The sequence below is a fragment of the Vidua macroura genome, chromosome 24 (genome assembly GCF_024509145.1).
Source record: "Vidua macroura isolate BioBank_ID:100142 chromosome 24, ASM2450914v1, whole genome shotgun sequence".
Taxonomy (NCBI): domain Eukaryota; kingdom Metazoa; phylum Chordata; class Aves; order Passeriformes; family Viduidae; genus Vidua; species Vidua macroura.
The window spans coordinates 4,145,931-4,166,139 of NC_071594.1; the positions used below are offsets into that span (position 1 = coordinate 4,145,931).

At 56.9% G+C, this 20,209-nt stretch overlaps 3 protein-coding genes across 9 annotated transcripts; 2 read left to right on the forward strand and 1 right to left on the reverse strand.

The window, feature by feature from the left end:
• Positions 1–58: 58 nt before the first annotated feature.
• Positions 59–9,490, reverse strand: RHEX (regulator of hemoglobinization and erythroid cell expansion). 7 transcript variants are annotated; one of them, XM_053998387.1, is made up of 8 exons: positions 9,424–9,490; positions 7,808–7,887; positions 6,509–6,649; positions 3,367–3,436; positions 2,841–2,929; positions 2,121–2,266; positions 1,719–1,777; positions 59–1,241 (listed from the first exon to the last, which is right to left on the reverse strand). In XM_053998387.1, the coding sequence occupies exons 3-8, from the start codon at positions 6,628–6,630 to the stop codon at positions 1,005–1,007; spliced, it is 723 nt and encodes a 240-aa protein (XP_053854362.1). In that variant the 5' UTR covers positions 6,631–6,649; positions 7,808–7,887; positions 9,424–9,490; the 3' UTR covers positions 59–1,004. The 7 variants fall into 7 exon arrangements, with proteins under 7 accessions (XP_053854362.1, XP_053854366.1, XP_053854364.1 ...); XM_053998394.1 differs by having other exon boundaries at positions 1,140–1,192; XM_053998391.1 differs by lacking the exons at positions 6,509–6,649; positions 7,808–7,887 and having other exon boundaries at positions 2,121–2,282; positions 9,424–9,484.
• CTSE (cathepsin E) lies at positions 8,346–13,133 on the forward strand. Its single transcript, XM_053998386.1, has 9 exons — positions 8,346–8,570; positions 9,360–9,522; positions 10,123–10,240; positions 11,344–11,462; positions 11,555–11,754; positions 11,983–12,105; positions 12,191–12,332; positions 12,435–12,533; positions 12,730–13,133. The coding sequence occupies exons 1-9, from the start codon at positions 8,512–8,514 to the stop codon at positions 12,892–12,894; spliced, it is 1,188 nt and encodes a 395-aa protein (XP_053854361.1). The 5' UTR covers positions 8,346–8,511; the 3' UTR covers positions 12,895–13,133.
• Positions 13,134–16,288: 3,155 nt separating this feature from the next.
• RAB7B (RAB7B, member RAS oncogene family) lies at positions 16,289–19,918 on the forward strand. Its single transcript, XM_053998244.1, has 6 exons — positions 16,289–16,380; positions 17,296–17,357; positions 17,451–17,577; positions 17,978–18,193; positions 18,654–18,779; positions 19,190–19,918. Exons 2-6 carry the CDS (start codon positions 17,305–17,307, stop codon positions 19,268–19,270), a joined length of 603 nt encoding a protein of 200 aa, XP_053854219.1. The 5' UTR covers positions 16,289–16,380; positions 17,296–17,304; the 3' UTR covers positions 19,271–19,918.
• The last annotated feature ends 291 nt before the right edge of the window (positions 19,919–20,209 follow it).

A 20,209-nucleotide genomic window follows, 5' to 3' on the forward strand; every position in this document is an offset into this window, starting at 1 on the left:
TTGCCAGGCATTTGAATCAAATTTCTCAGAAGCTTCCACTCACTGGTTTTGGCCTCACCTCCAGTCCCACAATCACACCTCTCCTGGGTTTTCCAACGTTACCCAGGAATTACTGGGGTTTTTGGAACATTTTCCTTCACGTGCCCTTCGAGCTAGGCCAGATCTGCACCACAAGGTCATGAAAGCAGGAGGGCCTGGCTCCCCCAGCCACTGATCAATCCCAAATCAATCGTCTCACAACTTTCATTAAATCACAGCGTTGCTGAGCCCGTCTAAAACGCACTTGGGGCAGCTCCAGCCCTGAGGAAGGGGAGGCAGCAGCTCCATCCCTCCCTGTGCTAGGAGGCAGCAGCTCCATCCCCCTCACCGAGCTCCCACTGGGGCAGTGTTCCCATTCCCAGGCATTTTGGACGTTTATTTCTTGAAAATTCAGAAGTAACAAAATGCAGAGTGAGGAGCAGGGACATGGCCCAGGTGGGGAGAGACTGAGCCCAGCAACTGGAGCAGGGACAAAGCAGGGAAAGCAAAAGGTGGGAGACAGAGAGAGGGAAAAGCCAGTGGAAAAACTGTATTTACAAGGATTTTATGAGGCTGATGAGCAAAACAACATCACTGAGAGGAGCTGCCAGCCAGCTCAGTGCAGGTTTTGAGGATCACTGCATCTCCCTCCCAACTGCCCATTTTGAGAGGCGAGGGGAGGATATTTCTTTTGCTTTCATGAAATGAGGGAAAAAGGGCCATGACACAGAAGTGGAGAGCTGATTCCAGCCTGGCTGGGAGGAACCCTCCCCTGCCCCACCCCACAGCCCTCAGGAACAGTGGAGCCTTTAAGGAAAAGCCAAGGAAGCTGTGCCTGCGGGTCGGGGTGGTACAAGTGCTGCAGCCTGTGCCAGGCAGTGCCCCGGGGGGGGGGGGGACAGTGCCAGCTGTGCAGCTGCTGGGGGCTTTGGGCACCTCTGAGCAGCAGCACCCTGGTGTGACAGCTTCACCCTGGTGTGACAGCTTCACATCGGTGCCACAGCTTCACCCTGGTGTGACAGCTTCACCTCGGTGTACTCCACACCCTTGGATGCCCTGGGCATGGAGAAGGGCCAGAAATGTGTTTTCCTCTTCTCTGGGTCCACGTTGACGTAATCCATCCCAGTCTTCATGTTCTCGTAGTCCTGGGCAGAGCCTGGCTCGTAGCCTTTCTCTGGGAACACCAGGGATGTGTAATTGATGTTTTCCCCTGAGCCAGGGCCCTGCAGGAGCAAAATGAACCCCAGGTCAGGCCCCAGCACCCACCCAGGAGCCTTTGCCCTTAAGCCCATGCACCAATTCAGGGAATCATGGAACGGGTTGAGTTGGAAGGGACTTTAAAGCCCATCCCATTCCCCCTGCCATGGCAGGGACACCTCCCACTGTCCCAGGCTGCTCCCAGCCCTGTCCAACCTGTCCTTGGACACTGCCAGGGATCCAGGGGCAGCCACAGCTGCTCTGGGCACCCTGTGCCAGGGCCTCCCCACCCTCAGAGAGAAGATTTTGTTTCCTAATTTTCCTAAAGTGCCCAGGGATGCTTCCCTCTGAATGGGTGCGAGTGACAAGGGACAACAACCACCCCAGCCCTTACTTATGGAATTTCAATGTGGTTTGATGGATTTGCCCCTCCTGATGCTGCTCTGGGGGTCTCGAGCTGCACACAGTACCAGGTGGGCTGGGGATGATTTTGCCCGTGGTACCTGAGGGCAGAAAGGGTTGTCCGAGTCCTCCGAGGTGTCTGAAGATGTGTCACTGCTCCCTTAAAAACAGGAAACATTTACCACCCCAGCACTTCCCAGAGGGTTAAAGGGAAAAAAGGAGCAAGGGAGAAAAAGCCAACGTGCTCAGAAGTGAAAATTCTGATCCACAAAGCATCAGTTTGATCCCACCCAGCCTCACTCTCCTGGGAGAGAGGGGGCAGGGAGAGCCCAGCTGGGTGGGGGCAATGGGAAGAGGAGGCAGCTCCTGCTTGACCCTTCTCCCTCCCCTGCTTCCACTCCCAGAGTGTCCAGAGCTTGTAAGGAAGAGACATCACACAAATGCCACCCAAAAATTCCCATCCCTGTGCCGGGACAGTGCCCCATTGCTGCAGAGCCCCTTACCTGCATAGGCTGGTGATGGGTTTTGTGCCCCGGGGTGGTTTTGTGCCCCGGGGTGTTTTTGTGCCGTGTCCCCTCCCGGTGCTGAGGCCGGAGCTGGGGTGGGGTGAGGGCTGGGATGCTCCCCAGGGCTGCTGCTCACCTGCATCCTGCAGGAATGCTGGGCTGGGAGCAAGAGGAGAGTGAGCCCTGGTCCCTGCTGTGCCCAGCACACCCCACCCCGCTCCAGCAGCCCCAGTGCAAACCAGCCCACCCCAAAATAATGATTGCTGTGCACTGGAGCAGGCTCATATCCATCAACTCCATTACTGAGATCATCCAGGGCCCTGTTCTCCTGCCAGGAGAGGCTCCAGTGACAAATCACAGTGTCAGGGCCTCTTCTTGCAAGTTTGGAATGATTTTGACCCAAGGCAGAGCTGGGCTCTGTGCAAATGTGAGAAGCAGGTGGTGTGAAAGAATTCCCTGCTAGAAATTGCAGCCTCGTCTGAATTAATACTCTGTGAGCTGATTCTTGGTATTTCCCCAGCTCTTTACTAAAAGAGCAATAAAAGAAAACGGTTTTGAAGCAACACAGGGTCGTACAAAGCTCACTGATGTGTACAACCACGTCACCCATGTCACCACGGCTCACAGCCAGCCCAGCCCAGCCCTGCCCTGCCCCTTTCCCATCCCACACCCAACCCCAAACCAGGAAATCACCGGGGAAAGCCATTTCTTAATTACCAATTTTCCTGCTGAGCATGGTGTAAAGGGCCAGCAAGAGGAGAGGGTGGAGTATCAAGGTGACAAGTGAGGAGACAGCAGGAATCCAGCTGAACGAGAGAAAACCATTCAGTCTCACTGAAAGCACCAAACTCTTTTCAATCCCCCCATGGCTTCAAGGCACGTTTTAGACTCAGGTTTGCTGGTAGCTTTCGGTTTTGCTTTTTGGTTTTGGGGTTTTGGTGGCCCAAAATGCGGGGCTTGGTTTTGAAGAATGATTTGAGTTCCCTGCCCCAGAAGGGTTTTCAAAAGCCTCCAGGGAGGCAATGTGGTGCTGGAGGGGAGAGAGGCATGACAGATATGATGGAATTACAGAATTGTGGAATGATGGAATGGGTTGGGTGGGGAGGGACCTTTGAAGGTCACCCCCTGCCATGAGCAGGGACATTTTCAGCCAGACCAGGTTGCTCAGAGCCCTGTCCAGCCTGGCCTGGGCTGGTCCCAGGGGTGCTGTGAAGGGCTCTGTGCCCCAGGGTGCTGCACTCACCATGCACAAGAGCTCATCCTCCTGCTGAGGCGTCTCCAGGGCCTGGGGGGACACACAGAGGCAACAGGACCTGGTGGCAAGCAGAAAAATGGTGCCATTGAGCATCACACTGCTGCACAGGAGCTGGAGATCAGGCTCAGCACTTGGAAGCAGTGGCTGGATGTTGCAGATGTGAAATAAAGGTTTTTTTATGTTATCCCAACCCTCCCCCTGTGAGAATCCCTCTGGTTCACACCCTCACAGAGCCACGGGCTGTCCCTTATCACTGAATTAATGCCTTTATACAAGCTCATATCTGAGACTTGTCTGGACTTTCTGGGCCCCACTGGAACAAAACTGAAATTTGTTCTTCTTGCTTTAATCCTCTCTCATGGTTCATTTTGTTTTACTTTCTTTTTCTCTTTTTAATCCACAAAAAAAAAAAAAAGAAAAAAGAAAAAAGAAAAAAAGAAAAAAAGAAAAAAAGAAAAAAAAGAAGAAAACTACAAGATGAAGAAAAAAAAAATCCATGGAAAAAGTAACCAAAGGAAGGTCATGGGTTGGTGTGAGAATCTTGCATCAGTCAAGGTCCAGACAGAAATATCAGAGGCCCTCCAACACCTCAGTGTCTGAAACACCTCGGATTTGATACTGTGAGAGCTTCAGTCCTGGTGAGGTTAAGAGGGTTTAAGGCAGAAAATCAGAAATCACCAATGCCTGGGCTGAGCCCCTTGGCTTGGCACTTCTGGCCATAACACTCAAGAGATTTACAATAAAAGATAGGGGTGTTCATTTTGTAAAAATAGCAGTGGGGTGCTCCTTTTGTGAGCTTTCACTTGCAAAAAAAGCACTTTAAATCCTCCCTCAGTGTTATACACTCGCTATTTATAAATGGCTGATAGGGAGAGATCTTCAGCTCAGGCTTTGCTACAGTGATTAAAGCAGCCATGATAATTTGATTGATAGGCTGATGGATAAATTGATAGAGCAAAGGCATTAATCCATCCTGTGGAGCAGATTCTATCATTTCCTCTATGACACATTTCTGAGCTTAATTCATCAAAAGCTTTCCTGATAACCACCAATCTCCTGCAAAACTCCACTCATGCAAACAGTTTGATGACTGCCAAGCTGAAAGTTCATTTTTTTGCAGAAATTTCCCCCCTCCCTTACTGAATAAATCTGTCCCCAAATATCCTTCTCAAAGGGCTGCCACTCTTGAAAGCCTCATTTCCTACTGTGGGGCAGGAGATGCTGCTGCAGCAACAGATAAGGATCTGAAAAATGAGCTGCTCAAAAGGAAATTGCAAAATAAGCCCCAAATCCAACTATCAGCAGCTTCTGTGCCGAGGTGGGTACAGCAAGATGGAGGCGCAGATAGCGGGTGGGTATCAAAAAATCTGATTTGAGACAGCAGCCAGTGAGAGCCTAGCACCAAATATGCTTTTTTGGGGGGCCTCAGGGAACTTCTGTGAGCCTGCAGCCTCCAAGACTTCAACCCTTTCTCAAGAAAATGCTGAAATCAAGGCTTGCAGGGAGCTGCTCCTTGGCCGGGCAGCGAGGGTCAACCTGAGGCACCTGCGCTCGGCTAAACGTGAGTGAAAGCTCCAGAATGCCCCAAATTATTTTAATCCCACTTGAGCCAGGCCCAGCTGGCTCACTGGAGCTCGGGATGGCACCAAGATGTGCCCAGGGGGATTCTCAGCCCGGCTCTGCTCCCGCTGTTCCACCCTCTGCTTCCCGCGCATCGCACCCGGAGCGCGGCGCCCAACGCGGGCTTACCTGGGCTCGGAGTTTTCCAACCTTCCCTGCCCACGGCTCGGGGCAGCTGGGGCCGTGCAGGCAGCAGGATTTGGGGCTGTTTCAGTAGGATTTGGGCCGTTTCAGCAGGATTTGGGGCCGTTTCAGCAGGATTTGGGTGCAGAGCGGGGTCTGGCAGCGCGGCGGTGCCGGATGCGGTCACGCTCTACCCCCCCAGGTCAGAGGCACCAAGGAGCCCACACGAGTTCCATGACACCTCCCCTCTGCCAGCGGCCTCATTTAAATATATTGGGGTGTTTCTCTGCTGTTCTGCAGCTGTTTTGCTCCTGCACCCCTCCATCAATTCTCTGTCTTCCAGCAGCTTTGTCCCAAAATTCAGCTGAGCTTCCTTGGAGCCAAGCGGTGCTGGGGGAGCTGTGCCCAGCTCAACTCAGCTGCCACCCAAAAGCAGCTCTGGGTGCTTCCAAGCAAGCATTTTCTGCAGGGATGAAGCCTTTTAACACCACCTGGGCTCCATGGCTGCTGGGGTGGGTGGGCATCCACCTGCCCACACTCTGGAAAACGCTCTGCAAGCTTTGGGGTGCAAGCAGCAGCCTGGCAGATCCCATCCTGAGAGTTCCCAGGAGGTTTGGGGAGTGCTGGCTGCTGGTTCATAGGAACTGTGGGGTTTGTAGCTCTGGGGGTGCCCTGGCAGAAAGGAACAAGAAATTCCCTTTTTATTTCAAGGTGCCTGACTCATGGGGACGGTGCCTGCTCGCCTTTCAACACCTCCACCAGCTCACAGCAATCCTGGCCCAGGGATATAACATCCCAAAGGATCCCCCTGGATTATCTAAAAGCAAAAAGAAGATTTCAAAAAGCATCACCTACCCCTGGAGCTGCATCACAAGTTGGGGTCGCTTCCTAAATTCCCCTTCATCCCTGGCACTGCTCCCACCATCCACCAGCTCATCACCAGAGGCTGGTCCTGCTCTCCTCACAGCTGCTGCACCCCAGGTAAATATTTTGGGGTTTATTTAACCGAAACTTGCTTGTTTGTTGATTTTTTTTTTCAGGTGAGAGTTTGCTGCTGCAGTGCTTTCAAGTGCTCGGTGGTGGATAAACAGATTAACAGGTGGGAGAAGTGTCTGATAAAGGCAGAAAAAAAGGGTTTTTTACAAAACACTGCTGGGGCACAGTGTGAATCAGCCAGGGCAGTGGCTCCACTAAAGGAAATGTGTAAGAAGGAACACAGATAACACATTTTTAGCCTGAGAACAGGTTTTTTAAACAAGGAAAGTGCTTCACACAGAGCTGCTGAGAGGTATTTTTTTCATCCAAGGGGCCAAATCTATTTTTGATCCAGCTGGGTGGGCCTGGAGGGGTGGGACACAGCTGGGGACAGAGACCCTTCCTTTCTTACCAGCCTGGAACACTGCAGGAGCTGGGGTCACCTTTCCTCAATTTCTCCAGAGCAGCACAGGCTGGCCCTGCCAAGCTGAGGGACACCAAGGCTTGGCAATTGGGCATTTCTTCCCTCTGCATTCCACACGCTGAGGTACAGCTGGAATATGTATGAAACAAAGCCCTTTTGACCCAATTTTCTGTGCAAATCCAGCCCAGTTGCTCTTAAAACACAGAGAAAAAACTCTACTTGAAATAACAATTTTGAAGTGCCCCTAAGAGTTGAGCTTTTAAAATTGCTTCTAAAATAACTCAAAGTCGAAATAGATTTGCTTCGCTGCAAAAATTTCTAAATGAAAGGTCTGTCCTCGTTATGACTTTCATCTTCCTATTTTAATGCTGAACCCACTGCCAGGAGTTTGCAGATTATGATGATCCAACTGGGGGATATTTTCCACAAAATAAACTATTTCACTTAAAGTGTTTGGCGTGTCTGTGCTGCTGCTCACCCTCACTTTTATCTCCAAAGCCCAGTGACCCTTCAGGCTGGGTTTTCTGATAGGATTTTCGGGTTATAAACCATGTCTGGAACAATCCACTTGCTGTTTTCAGCTTATCTGGCACTTACTGCAGCTGCTTTTGTTTTAGGAAGTTTCTTTTCTAATCCATGAATATGTGATTAGGACAAGGAGGGAGGGTGGTACATTAAACTGCATCTCAAAATGGGAAATAGAGAATAAATTTGTATAAAAGCCACTCAGTAAAAAAAAAAAAAAATATTGCAGCATGGGGGAATGCAGGGAATTTTCATTTGTTTTGAAAAAACAGCTGCATGTGCCTTCGGCATCAACTGTGCTGTGCCCAACATTTTCCTGCTCACATCGAGAAATATTTGATGGATTTTTTTAAAGCTTAATCTGCCTGCAAAGCTGGGGAGAGGAGAGGCCTGGCAGCATCTCCAGGGATGGGGACACAAGATCCCGGTGACAGCAGGACGTGACTCAGCTGTCCCCAGCCACCCTCGGTACCTGTGCCTCACAGATGAGGACTTTAATTTCCTGGGCGAGGGCTTTAATTAGATAAAATTTAATTCGATAAAAGAGGCTCACTGGGACAAACAAAAAATTGATTAGCACGGTGCTAAACCCTGTTAATCACGTGAATGGGGCTGGCTGAGCAGAACACCCCCTGCAGCACCCACCATCAGTTCTTTTACTGCCAAAACCATGGAAAACAAGGACAGCATGGAAAATAAGGGCCTGGGAGATGGTGGCAGCAGGAAAACCCTCACCTGCCCCCACTTGCTGCCCTCACTCACCTCCCCCCATGTCTGAAGGATTTATTTGTTCATCAGCATTTTCTGTTTGCACTCGCTGAGGCTTTAATGAGACAATCGTCCTGGGTAAAACAAACCAGGGGACGAGCCCATCAGCGCCTGCAGAGCACCAGGGAGCTGTCTCCCATGGAAAGCTGCTCCTTCCCGGCCTTTGCAAGGGAAAGTTGAGGATTCCCGAGCCGTTCATCACTGCTAATTAGTCTTTGCCTTTTAAAATTAGCTCGGTGGCTGATGGTACAAACACATCCCTTTCCTGCAGCTCCCCGCAGCTGCCGGGGTTTGGGGCACCCCACGGCCACGGGCAGCTCCCTGGGGTGGGGCTGTGGGCTGAAGGAGAAGGGAAATGTTCCTCTAAAGCATTCTGGGGGGTTTCCACCTGTGGATAAGGGGCTGGTGCTGGGGACTGGTGCTGGGATGAGGACCCCGTTCTGCTCCCTCTGCGGGATCACCGCTGCCCCAAAATCAGCCAAACCCGCCCCTGCTCGGCTCCCACAGGCCCCCCAGCGCCGTCCTCACCCAGAAAAGCAAACGTGACCCCAGAGCGCCCGCTCAGCCTCGCCTGGGCCGTGGCCAGTGATTCATTGTGGGTGCCCGAGCCCGGTGTTGACTCTGGCACGGCCGTTATCGAGCCTGGCACCGCGGGTATAAGAGCGGCACCGCGGCGGGCACAGCCACCGAGCCACGCCATGAGGCGCCTGCTGCTCCTCGCCGCGCTCTGCCTGGCCCTGGCCAGCGCCCTGAGGAGGTAAGGGGGTCCCCAGGGTCCCCGGGGTCTGGGGGATTCACTGCCAGGGCTGTGACGGGGGGCAGAGCTCAGCCTGGGCACCCCGCGGCTGTGCCAGAGCGCTGGCACCACGCTGGGATTTCTGGGTTCTCCGTCCCTCTGGGCAGAGCCTGGCAGCAGCAGGAGGGGCTGCGAAGGGATTTGTGCGAGCAGGGAGGGCAGAAAAAACCAGGCTGGATTCCCCTTGGCCCTGCCCAGCCCGAAGGTCCTTCCCCTCGGTGGCACCGAGCTGCCCCTGCTGTCACTGCCAGGGCCTGGACGCTCTCCTGCCAGCTCGGCCTTGATTTCCTGTGCCCTAAAACACATCCAGTGCCCCTCTTCTGCTGTGCCTCGGCAGGAAATCGTTGTGGGGGAGGGATGTGGGCTCTGAACCTCCATCCTGGCAGTGCCAGGACCCTCAGGGTGGGCACAAGACGTGGGCAGCACCCATGGGAGTGACAGGACCCTCAGGGTGGGCACAGGACATGGGGAGCACCCATGGGAGTGACAGGACTCTCAGGGTGGGCACAGGATGTGGGCAGCACCCATGGGAATGACCAGGATGTGAGCAGCACCCACAGCAGTGCCCAGCACCCTCACGGTGGGCACAGGACGTGAACAGCACACATGGGAGTGCCAGGACCCTCAGGGTGGGCACAGCGCCCACAGCAGTGCCCAGCACCCTCAGGGTGGGCACAGCGCCCACAGCAGTGCCCAGCACCCTCAGGGTGGGCACAGCGCCCACGGCAGTGACCAGGCCCTTCCCCGCAGGGTGCCCCTGAGCCGGCGCCGCTCCCTGCGGAAGCTGCTGCGGGACCGGGGGCAGCTCTCGCACCTCTCGCACCTCTGGAGGGCCCCGGCCGGGCCGGACACGAGCAGCGAGGACTGCGCCGCCTTCTCGGAGACCAACGAGCCCCTCGTCAACTACCTGGACGTGAGCAGGGAGGCGCAGAGGGCTGGGAGCACCCTCAGTTTGCCCGAGCAGTGCCCGAGGCCCAGGCGCTTCCTGCAATCCCCGCTCCAGGCAGAGCCCGGCGTGCCAGGGCTCGCTGCCTGCCCGGCCCTTTGTCCCCGGGGATGTCAGGACGAGGACAAGGGAGGGCATTCACGGCAGGCACTGCCAGCCCCCTCCCTCCCTGCCGCGCTCTGCCCGCCCCCCTGGGCACAGATTTACTCCAAAATTCAAGTTACATGCTTTTCAGGGCAGAGCCCCCCACTGAGGTGGAGGGAGCTCCCCAGGAGAATCCCACTCCCCAGTTCCCCCATCCCCAAAGCCCCCGCCTGGTGACGAGGGTCCCCTCACGGCCCAGCCTTGCCAGGAAGAGGCAGAGGCCTGTACCCACCGTGCTGCCTTTTGTCCTCAGTCCCCATTGCCGTTCCTTAAATATTTGTCTCCTTTATTCCACCTGGCACGGCACAGATCAAACACTGAGCCCCATCCGTGTCCCCTCCTGTCCCCAGCCCAGGCTCTGTTTTGCTGGCAATTCTGGCTGTGCTGGTGGCTCACGGTGCTCTCTGCCCCCCTCTTTGGCAGTTGGAGTATTTCGGGCAGATCTCCATCGGGACCCCACCCCAGAATTTCACCGTGGTGTTCGACACGGGCTCCTCCAACCTCTGGGTGCCTTCTGTCTACTGTGTCAGCAAAGCCTGCGGTGAGTGGGGAGCCCCTGGCCCCAGAGAGGCCACGGGCCATCAGCCAAGGGCCATGGGGACCCTCCGAACAGAGGTGACAGAAATCGGGGGGCAAAGCAGGGGGTGACAGCTCAGCAGGGGACAAACGCGGCTTTTTGGGGCTGTCGGAGATCAGCCAGCTCCAGAGAGCCCAGAGGGACCAGAGCATCCCCGAGTGGTCCCAGGGCTGCCCCAGAGCCCAGCAGGAATTGGGGACTGGGACTGGATCCCACAGGGAACTGGGGACTGGGACTGGATCCTGCAGGGAATTGAGGAATGGACTGGATCCTGCAGGGAATTGGGGACTGGGACTGGATCCCGCAGGGAATTGGGGAATGGGGCTGGATCACACAGGGAATTGAGGAATGGACTGGATCCTGCAGGGAATTCGGGAATGGGGCTGAATCACACAGGGAATTGGGGAATGGGGCTGGATCCCGCAGGGAATTGGGGAATGGACTGGATCCCGCAGGGAATTGGGGAATGGACTGGATCCTTCAGGGAATTGAGGAATGGACTGGATCCTGCAGGGAATTGGGGAATGGGGCTGGATCACACAGGGAATTGGGAAATGGGGCTGGATCCTGCAGGGAATTGGGGAATGGGAGTGGATCCCACAAAGAATTGGGGAATGGATCCCACAGAGAACTGGGGAATGGACTGGGTCCTGCAGGGAATTGGGGACTGGGACTGAATCCCACAGGGAACTGGGGACTGGGAGTGGATCCTGCAGGGAACTGGGAACTGGGACTGGAGCCTGCAGGGAACTGGGGACGGGGAGTGGATCCCGCAAGGAACTGGGGCTGCTGCTGGCTGTAACCAGGGACAGCAGTGCTCATCTCGGGACTCATTAAATGTTGCTGATCCTTCTCCCCCTAACAGCCCTTGCACCCTTCATCAGATTGAAATGGGAGAGGTTTTCTCCCCCCTCGAAACTCCAGCATGTCCCTCAGCAGAGCTCCCATAACCGGGAGTTTTGGTGACACCACACTGCAACATCATTTTGCCTCACTGGGGGCTCCTGGCAGCTGTGGCCATGCAAAAAAGTGACATTTCTGGTGACAGATCCCATTTCCTTCCCCAGCTGAGCACACCAGGTTCCAGCCAACCCAGTCCAGCACCTACCAGGTGATAGGGACCCCCTTCTCCATCCAGTACGGCACCGGCAGCCTGACGGGGATCATCGGATCCGACCAAGTAGCCGTGAGTGACCTTTGGGTTGCCCTGCTCTGGACAATGTGCCTGGGACTTGCCCACGGGCTCGGTCCCACCACGGAACCCCCTCCTCCCTGCAGGTCGAGGGTCTGGCCGTGAGCAACCAGCAGTTTGCAGAGAGCATCAGTGAGCCGGGAAAAGCCTTCCTGGATGCTGAGTTCGATGGGATCCTGGGGCTGGCTTATCCCTCCCTGGCCGTGGATGGGGTCACCCCTGTCTTCGACAACATGATGGCCCAAAATTTGGTGGAGCTGCCCATTTTCTCTGTCTACATGAGCTCGTACGGACATGGCTTTGCTCTGGGATGTTGCTTGGAGTCTGGCATTGCTTTAGGGAGCAGGAGGGGCTGCTAAAATACAGATATTTTACTGAGATAATGAAGGGGGGTTTGGTACCAGATTGAGCATCACAGACCTCTGGCCTTACAGCATGTGTGGGGAGAAAGTTGGGGTAAATTCATGCTAAATGGACAAAAATCCCTCACGTCTCCTCCTCCTCCTCCCTGCAGGAACCCTGACTCCCCCCAGGGAGGAGAGGTGCTTTTTGGGGGTTTTGACACCTCCCGCTTCACGGGCACCCTGAACTGGGTGCCAGTCACCCAGCAGGGCTACTGGCAGATCCAGCTGGACAAGTGAGTGGTGCTGGGCAGGGAGGGAGGGCAGGGCAGGGCTGGCAGAGCACGACAAATCCCTCCTGCACCTTCTCCCCTCTTCCAGCATCCAGCTGGGAGGGACAGTGACGTTCTGTGCCAACGGCTGCCAGGCCATCGTGGACACCGGGACGTCGCTCATCACGGGCCCCACCAAGGAGATCAAAGAACTGCAAAACCTCATTGGGGCTGAGTCTGTGGATGGAGAGGTGAGAGCCAGGGTGGGGACAGGAGGGGACAAAGCCTTGGGGGCCCTCCTCTGCTGGAAGGGACCCCCCTGGGCAGCCCCTGAGCCCCCTGCTCTGTTCCAGTACGCCGTGGAGTGCAGCAACCTCAGCACGATGCCTGACCTGACCATCACCATCAACGGGCTGCCCTACACGCTCAGTGCCCAGGCTTACACCCTCGTGGTATGGCTGTGGCTCCCTCAACCCCAAATCCCAGCTGCTCCAGTGGCAAAGGTGGCCCAGCCCCATGCCAGGAGCTGGCAGTGTGTCCCCAAGGGTGACAAACCCTGCTGGTTTCTGCTTCGCCACCATTCCTGGGTGTTTCCACGTGCACGAGGCTCTCGGCTTCATCCCCAGCTTTCCACTTCTCCTCCCCCAGGAGTACGCTGATGGCACGGCCTTCTGCACCAGTGGCTTCCAGGGCAGCGACATCCCCCCTCCCACAGGACCCCTCTGGATTTTGGGAGATGTTTTCATCCGTCAGTTCTACTCCGTCTTCGACCGTGGGAATAACATGGTGGGGTTGGCCCCTGCCGTCCCTTAGGGCTGTGACATCCGTGGGGCAGCAGAGGAACGGACCTCAGCAGGGCAGTGGATGTCACTCTGTCCTCCTCAGTGTCCCCAGGGGGATGAAGACACCCAGGGATGCAGTGAAGAGTCCAGCAGAGGTTCAGTCCACGCCAGGACACTGTGATATAAAAATGTCTCGAGCAGCTCTGTGATCTGCTCTGCACATTCTTTGTTTTTGAATCCTGAGCCAATAAAAACTTCAATAAACCCAAATTTTTCATGCTTCTGTCAGCAGCAGCCCAGCAGAAATCCTGCACATCTCAAAGGGTTACACTGGGGATGTCCTGCTCTCCTCCCTGGGTGATCCGTGGCACTGCCAGGGCTGTGCTCCCAGCATGGCTGGAGCTTCCCTGGGATTTCCACAGGGGCAGAAAGAAGGGGATGCTTTGCCCAGGTAGAGCAGAAATCCCTGGAGGTGGCTGTGGCCATCCCTGAGCACCCCAGGGGCAGGGCAGGGGCCGAGGGAGCACTGGGAATGCACCTTGCCTCAGCTGGGGCTGGTAAACAAGAAGGTAGCAAGGAGACTGGAAAGACCCTGGGGCTCTTTCTGTGCCACAGAACTCCCGGAGCCACCGGTGATTTCCAGTGAATTTTGCTTTGATTCTCTGGGGGATCTCACAACACAATGTGCTTGGTGGGTCCTTGAAGCAAAAAGGGCAAAGCAGCTGCTGAGCCCTGGGCTGGGCTGGCTCAAAGTGTGGGGGGCATGGGGGGCTGTGGGGGGCTGCAGAGGGGCTACTGGCCATGGGGCTCCCCAGGAGTCACCGTGGCACACGTGACTTGCTGACGGGAGTGTGACAATGCGTGAGTGGCAGTGGCTCACGAGTGATCCACGCTGAGGCAGCGAGAAAGGGAAGCACAAGAAAGGTTATTTTTATCCAGGCCTTTGCTCTGCTTGCCCCACTGACCCTGAAGCGAGGCCAGCAGAGCCAAGGCCAGGGTGCTGGAGTGTCCATGTCCCAGCCCAGCTTGGTGGCTGCTCCAGGCCTCCCAGCGCAGAGCAGCCTTCAGGGCTGGGTCTGGGAGCTCTGGAATATTCGGATCTGGTTGTAAACTTTGCGGCTGAGCCTTGTGGTTTGCAATAAAGGGAGATATCTGCCTTACCCAGAGGCACTGATTGTGCCCCTGACCAGTGTGGGCTCTGTGACGTTTCCTATGTTGACTTCACCCCTGCTGCAGTCCCAGATAAGGTGCTGGGGCTGCTGGACAAAGGTCTCCTGTCCCTCTTCCACCTTAACCCTTAGCACACCAAGGTGCTGCTGAGCACGAGCCCAGGAGCTGGGGGGGAGCATCCAGCTCCCCCAGCACGACAGGGGCCACCCAGTGTCCCCAGACAGCAGGTGGCAGTGAGAGCTGGCCTGGCCTGGAGTTGCCCAGGATGTCTCTGGTGCTGTGTTTTTGGGATCTCAGGGCATTCCGTGCCCTCTTGGCAGGTTTGGGGGGGAAGTTGCTCGAGCAAACGTGAGCATCCCAATAAAGAGCGATCCTGCTGTCCCCCAAGGAGGCTGAGCAGCGCAGGGAACACTTGGATGCCCTTTGCTTCCTTCCCTTTCCCTCACTCCCACAGCCCTGTAGGGCACAGCCTGTCCTCTCCTTGTCCCCATAAGTCTTTCCCCCAGCTGTGTCAGCCCCAGCCTGGGTTTCATCACTTTCCTTACAGTCACAGGCCACAAAACCCACACATTTTCCTCAGAACTGCTGACGTAGGGGAGCAGCCAGGAGGGGACTGAAACTGTGGTCCCTGGAGCTGCTGAGCGATGCCTTGGCCATCACCTCCTCCCCACCACTGCTCCCACTGCTTTCATCCAGGCAGAATCTCAGCCCAGGGGGAGAGCAGGGAAAATCCCTTTTCCTGAGAAATCAAACAAAAGCCAGAGCTGAGGCTGATGTACCCTGGTGGGTACAGCCATCCTGGCCAAAAGCAGAAGTGGCCGTGGGCATCAGCTGCAGTTTGGGATTGACCACAAACCCCAGCCCCAGCAGCGTGGAGAGGCTTCCATCATCTGATAGGGTGAGCAATCCCCCATCCCACCAGGGACATGTGAGAGGAGCCAGGGCAGAAGTTGTTGCTGGGGGAGGTTGAACTAGAAATTCTCTCTGCAAGAGCAAAGGTGAAGCAGGATGGTGAAAAGGGGCTGAAAATGGGGATTAGGAGAGCTGCTCCAGGGAAATGTCAGCTTTTTACCCACCACTGGTAAGAACTGGCTCAGGTTCTCCTGCCTCAGCCCAGCTCCTCCCAGCACCTGCCCTCTGGGGGGAAAAACAGATTTTTCTGGCCAGACAGGTCCCAAAATTACACCTGGAGAAGAGGGGGAGGAAGGTTTGTCCTGCTGAGTGCAGTGATCTTCCCTGAGATCCCATCAGGGGCTCCAAGAGGAAAAAAAAAATCTACAAAAATACTGGAAGTGGAAAAGCAAAAGCCAGTGGTCTTGGAGGGATCCCAAAACCTGGGCACGGGGACCACCATCAACCGGGGGGCTGCTGGTTCAGGATGAGGGAGGGTTCACAGATGGGGGACACCCCGCTCCCACTGCAAAGCCCAAATCCTGCCGAATGCTTGGCAAAGGCACGGGACCTGCCCTTGCACGTCGGGAAGCAGAGCTCTGCCTTCGCGGCCGTGGCCAAGCAGGTTTCCCCACTCCAAAGAGCCCTGAGCACCCGCCTGGTGCTGGGATTGCTCCATGGAGGCAGCTGAGATCCCCAAAATCCCATTTACTGATTGAACACATCCTCCTGCAGACGTCACCAGCTCTGCTCCCTCTTTCTGGGGTGTTTCTGGGGTGCCCGTGCTGCCTGTGTGTGCTGGGTGGGACCCCTGAGGGCTGGGGGCTGCAGGGATGTGACACGAGGGGCTGGAAATGCTCGTGATTCCCACCCTGCCCCTCTCCTGCCTGGAAAAGGAGACGAAGCCACACAGAGCTCCTCAGAGGGATCCCAGCCCCTCCTCACCCGACCCCAGCTCCCAAATCCGTTTATCCCATCCCACGATATCAGAGCAAAGTCCGGCATGGCTCCAGGGATGCTGCCACAGCCCCGCCCGGCTTTTGTCCTCATCCCTCAACAATTCCCCAGCGGGGACGCAGAAAAAGGGTCCCGGGGCGGTGGCAGAAAGGAACCGAGGGGATTCTGAGCCAGAGAAGAGGCCAAAAGTCAATCCCAAGCTCTAGCAGTGGAGGAGAACCTTGTTCCCCTTCCCCATCGGACCCCGAGCCGGGGACACTCGGCAGAGCCGGGAATCGAGGGCGAATCCATGGACATCCCAGCGCCCGCCCGCGGCTCCTCCAGCCCCGCCGGCATCTCGGCCCCTTTCTGCTGATGTCACGGAGCGGGGCCCCGCAGCCGCCTTCCCCGGGAGGGCAGGGACCGGCCGCCCCTTCCCGGATCCTCCTCTCTCGCCTCTCCCCTCCCCGGCCCGGCTGCAGCGGAGCCGGGAGCCGCGGCTGCCCCGCCGCCCCGGCAGGTGAGTGCTCTGCAGGTGAGTCCCCGGGGGCAGCCGAGACCCGCGGAGCAGCAGCGAGGGGAAACTCCATTTTGAGTTTAAAAACATCTGGCCGCCCAAAAAGCTGGCGAAAGCACCGGGAAGTCTGTGTGTGCTGAGACACGAGGCTCTGCCGGTGCCGAGGATGCTGCCCGCGGCTGGGCACGGGTGGCAGAGGGGCACAGGGGGGCCTGGAGCCCACAGCTGAGAGCTCCCCGCTGGTGTTCCAAGGGGGAAGGGCGCAGGGCTGGCCAGCGCATCAGGGAAAAATGCAGGGATGAGGCTGCCAGTGTTTCCATCCGTGCCTTGGCCGGCGGTGTCGGAAGCTGCCGTGGGGATGGGGCTGCTGCGGCTGCGGTGCTGGTGCCACCTGAGGAGGGGGTTTCAGGGGTCCTGGCCAGGCTCAGAGCATGTGGGGACACTGGGACATAATGGGGACACATCCTGGGGGGACATTTCGGGGTGTTCCTGGGCGGGGACGCTCCCTAGGCGGTGCTTGAGGCACCAAGGAAATCCTTCTGGCTGGGGTCTTCTTTAATAAATTTAATTTTCAGCAGCACCCCAGGCGTGTGTGCCAGGCCTAGGGGGAGGGACTGCGCTGGAGAGGGGGTGGGAGAAGCAGGGAAGTGGCTCCCAGCAGCTTTGAATGGTGATGAACCGGCGAGTCTGGGCGTGCTCCGGCTGCTCGGGAGCGGGCGGGGACGTGGGCCGGGCTTGGCACGGGGGCTTTTCTCTCCCCACCATGCCTGGCACACAAGTGCTGGCATGGCACGGGCATGATGCTGGCACCGTGAGGGCACAGCGACATCCTGGGGTCGGAGGGTGGGAGCAGGGACGGGACCCCAGGGCTCTCCAAGGTGCCACCCCACAGCCCTGTGAGCCCCTCTTGCCCCACAGGGCCCGTCCATGGATGCCAGCAAGAAGGTGGATCTGAAGATCATCATCATCGGAGCTCTGGGGTAAGGAGCTGGCGGGGAGAGAAGCCCCCTGCGTGTGCTGGGTGTCCCCTGCCCACCCTCGAGCCTCACCAGTGCCCCTTTCCTCGTCACCAGCGTGGGCAAGACCTCTCTGCTGCACCAGTACGTGCACAAGACGTTCTACGAGGATTACCGCACCACGCTGGGCGCCAGCATCCTCACCAAGGTCCTCGCCGTGGACAACACCCCCCTGAAGCTGCAGGTGAGCAGGGTGAGCTGGCAGTGCCCACAGTGCCACCCTGACCCCAGCTCTGTGCGTCCCACCCTGGCCTGCTGTGCCCAAATGCCACCAGGGTCCTGAGGTGCAGAGCCCGATTTTCAGAGCTGATTTTTAGAGCCTGTTTTTCAGAGCTGATTTTTAGAGCCTGATTTTCAGAGCCCAATTTTTAGATGTTGTTTTCAGAGCCCGATTTTCAGAGCAGATTTTCATGGCTGATTTTCAGAGCCTGATTTTCAGAGCCTGATTTTCAAAGCCTGATTTTCAGCATCCATGAACTGCACTGGAATCCCACAGGATTTCTGGGGGCTCAGCACCCCCTGAAGCTGCTCCTGTGGGCTGCAGCACCCACCCTGCTGCTGTCATGTGCCTTCCTCTGCCCTAGATCTGGGACACAGGGGGACAGGAGCGATTCCGGTCCATGGTGTCGACCTTCTACAAAGGCTCAGACGGCTGCATGCTGGCCTTTGACGTGACAGACAGAGAGTCCTTTGAGGCCCTGGACAACTGGAGAGATGATTTCCTGGAGAAGGTCATTCCCAGGGAACAGGATTTCCCCATGGTGGTGCTGGGGAACAAGATAGACCTCAGTGACCGGCAGGTAAGGGTGGAGGAGGGAGAGCAGGATGAGCAGTGGTGGAGTCACCACCCCTGGAGGGATTTAAAACTTGTACAGATGTGGCACTTGGGGACATGGCTTAGTGCTGGGTTAATGGCTGGACTTGATGATCTTAAGGGTCTTTTCCAACCTAAACAATTCCATGATTGGGATGCTGTAGGGTCCTATAGGCTTTGAGGGCTGATCCCTCACCTCAGAACCAGCCTTTTCCCTATCCTCACATAAACCAGAGCTCCAGGCAAGGAGCTGCCACCTCCCCCAGCACTCTGGGAGGGGATGAGCAACATCCTCCTGCTGCTCTTTGGGGCACAGACTGTCCCCACCAGAGGCAGCAGGAATGACAACCTCAGGCACTGCCAGCACCCCCTCACCCAGCAGTGGATGGGTGAGGAGGGTCCCCTGTGCCATCCCTGAGCTGTGGCTCCACCCTCCCGTCCCGCAGGTGCCCAAGGAAACAGCCTCAGCCTGGTGCAAGGAGAAGGACATTCCGTATTTCGAGGTCAGCGCCAAGAACAACATCAACGTGGCCGAGGCTTTCGAGACCCTGGCGAAGCAGGCGCTGAGCACGGTGAGCACCCTCCAGCTCCGAGCTGTGCTGGGGGAGGATTTGGGGGAAAGCCGGGCTCAGCCGGGCTTGGTCTGACAGATCCTCCCATGTGGAGCAGCTCCTGCTGCAACGGAGAGCCCGGGAACGAGAAACGCAGCAGTGTTTGATCCCGAATCAGCAGGAGGAGGAATTGCCGTGCGCTTTTCCCACAGCGATGGGAACGCGGCGTGTGGCGCCCAGAGCGCGCCAGCAGTGTCCTCTAGCGGCCGTGCCACGGGGACACTGGTGTCCCCAAGCCCTGCGCTAGGTGGCTTTTGCCTGGATTTTGCCCTTAGTCACAAGTCAGGGCTGACCCGCAGCGCTGCGCGGGCCGCTCAGGCTGGCTCGGAGCTGCGGTCACTCATCCTTTCCCTTCTCCGGTTCTTTTCCAGTACAAAGGGATTTTTGAGAGTTATTTAACCGACTCCATCAAGCTCACTCCCAACGACAAGCCCAAGCAGAGCTGCTGCTGACCCCGGGGCCGCTGGACCCCGCGGTGCCCACGGCCGGAGCCCTGCCCGGGGGTCCGTGCCCGCTGCCCACCCCAGCCTGCCCACAGGGACTGGCCATGCCAGGGCACAGGATGGGCACCGCTGGACACAGCAGGGCCGCCTGCCTGCTCATCCCGGGATTTGCGGCGTCCCACGGCTCTGGAGCTGCTCTCCCGAGCTTCCCGATCACCTCAGTGTCACCGTGATGGCCCTGTCCCCCCTCGGCCTGCGGCCGTGTGGCACCCGAGCGGGCGATGTCCCTGCGGTGACGGTGCCAGGGGTGCGGGCAGTGCTCCAGAGACCACGACCCTGGCACCACGGGTCACCCACCCCAGTGCACAGCCTGGTGGCCCCGCGGCTCTCAGGGTGGTTCAGGCTGGCCTGGGGGGACAACTGGGGCTGGTGGCCTCGGCACAGGGACCAGCCACTGTGGACGCAACTATTCCGTGCCTCAGTTTCCCCTCCTCTTATGTATATCCCCCATCAAACACCTTCCCCCTCCCACCTTACTGGGGAGGATTCTCAAAAAAGCACTTTGTCAGGGGTACTCTTTTTTTTTTTTTAAAAAAAAAAAAAAGGAAATTAAATATTTCATTTTTATTTATATTTATGTGTTGTGAAATGGTCCCAGGTCCCGGAGCAGGAAGGTGGGGTGGGGGCTCCAGACTTTCCTCCCTGAGCCTGTTCAGCTTCTCAGGGCTGGGGGATGCATTTTGCGTCTGGCTTATTATTATTATTATTATTATTATTATTATTATTATTATTATTATTATTTTCCAGTGCAAATTTTGGGTCAGGGGAGAGAGGAGGTGTGAAGTGGGTGTGCGGAGGTGGCGTGGGGGCCTGGCCGGGGCTGCTGTCGGCAGAGGGAGCCCGGCGGGAGCAGAGCCCGGCTCCCCCTTCCCTTCCTGCATCCATCCC

Bases quoted from the DNA above. Each gene is read 5' to 3' on its own strand.
- RHEX (XM_053998387.1), bottom strand. From the start codon at position 6,630: ATGCAGAGGGAAGAAATGCCCAATTGCCAAGCCTTGGTGTCCCTCAGC. The intron at 1,778-2,120 runs GTAAGGGGCTCT...CCTGTTTTTAAG, and splicing joins CCCATCACCAGCCTATGCAG to GGAGCAGTGACACATCTTCA. The intron at 1,242-1,718 runs GTACCACGGGCA...TTGCTCCTGCAG, and splicing joins ACAACCCTTTCTGCCCTCAG to GGCCCTGGCTCAGGGGAAAA.
- CTSE (XM_053998386.1), top strand. From the start codon at position 8,512: ATGAGGCGCCTGCTGCTCCTCGCCGCGCTCTGCCTGGCCCTGGCCAGC. The intron at 8,571-9,359 runs GTAAGGGGGTCC...CCTTCCCCGCAG, and splicing joins CTGGCCAGCGCCCTGAGGAG to GGTGCCCCTGAGCCGGCGCC. The intron at 11,755-11,982 runs GTACGGACATGG...TCCTCCCTGCAG, and splicing joins TTCTCTGTCTACATGAGCTC to GAACCCTGACTCCCCCCAGG.
- RAB7B (XM_053998244.1), top strand. From the start codon at position 17,305: ATGGATGCCAGCAAGAAGGTGGATCTGAAGATCATCATCATCGGAGCT. The intron at 17,578-17,977 runs GTGAGCAGGGTG...CCTCTGCCCTAG, and splicing joins ACACCCCCCTGAAGCTGCAG to ATCTGGGACACAGGGGGACA. The intron at 18,194-18,653 runs GTAAGGGTGGAG...CCCGTCCCGCAG, and splicing joins TAGACCTCAGTGACCGGCAG to GTGCCCAAGGAAACAGCCTC.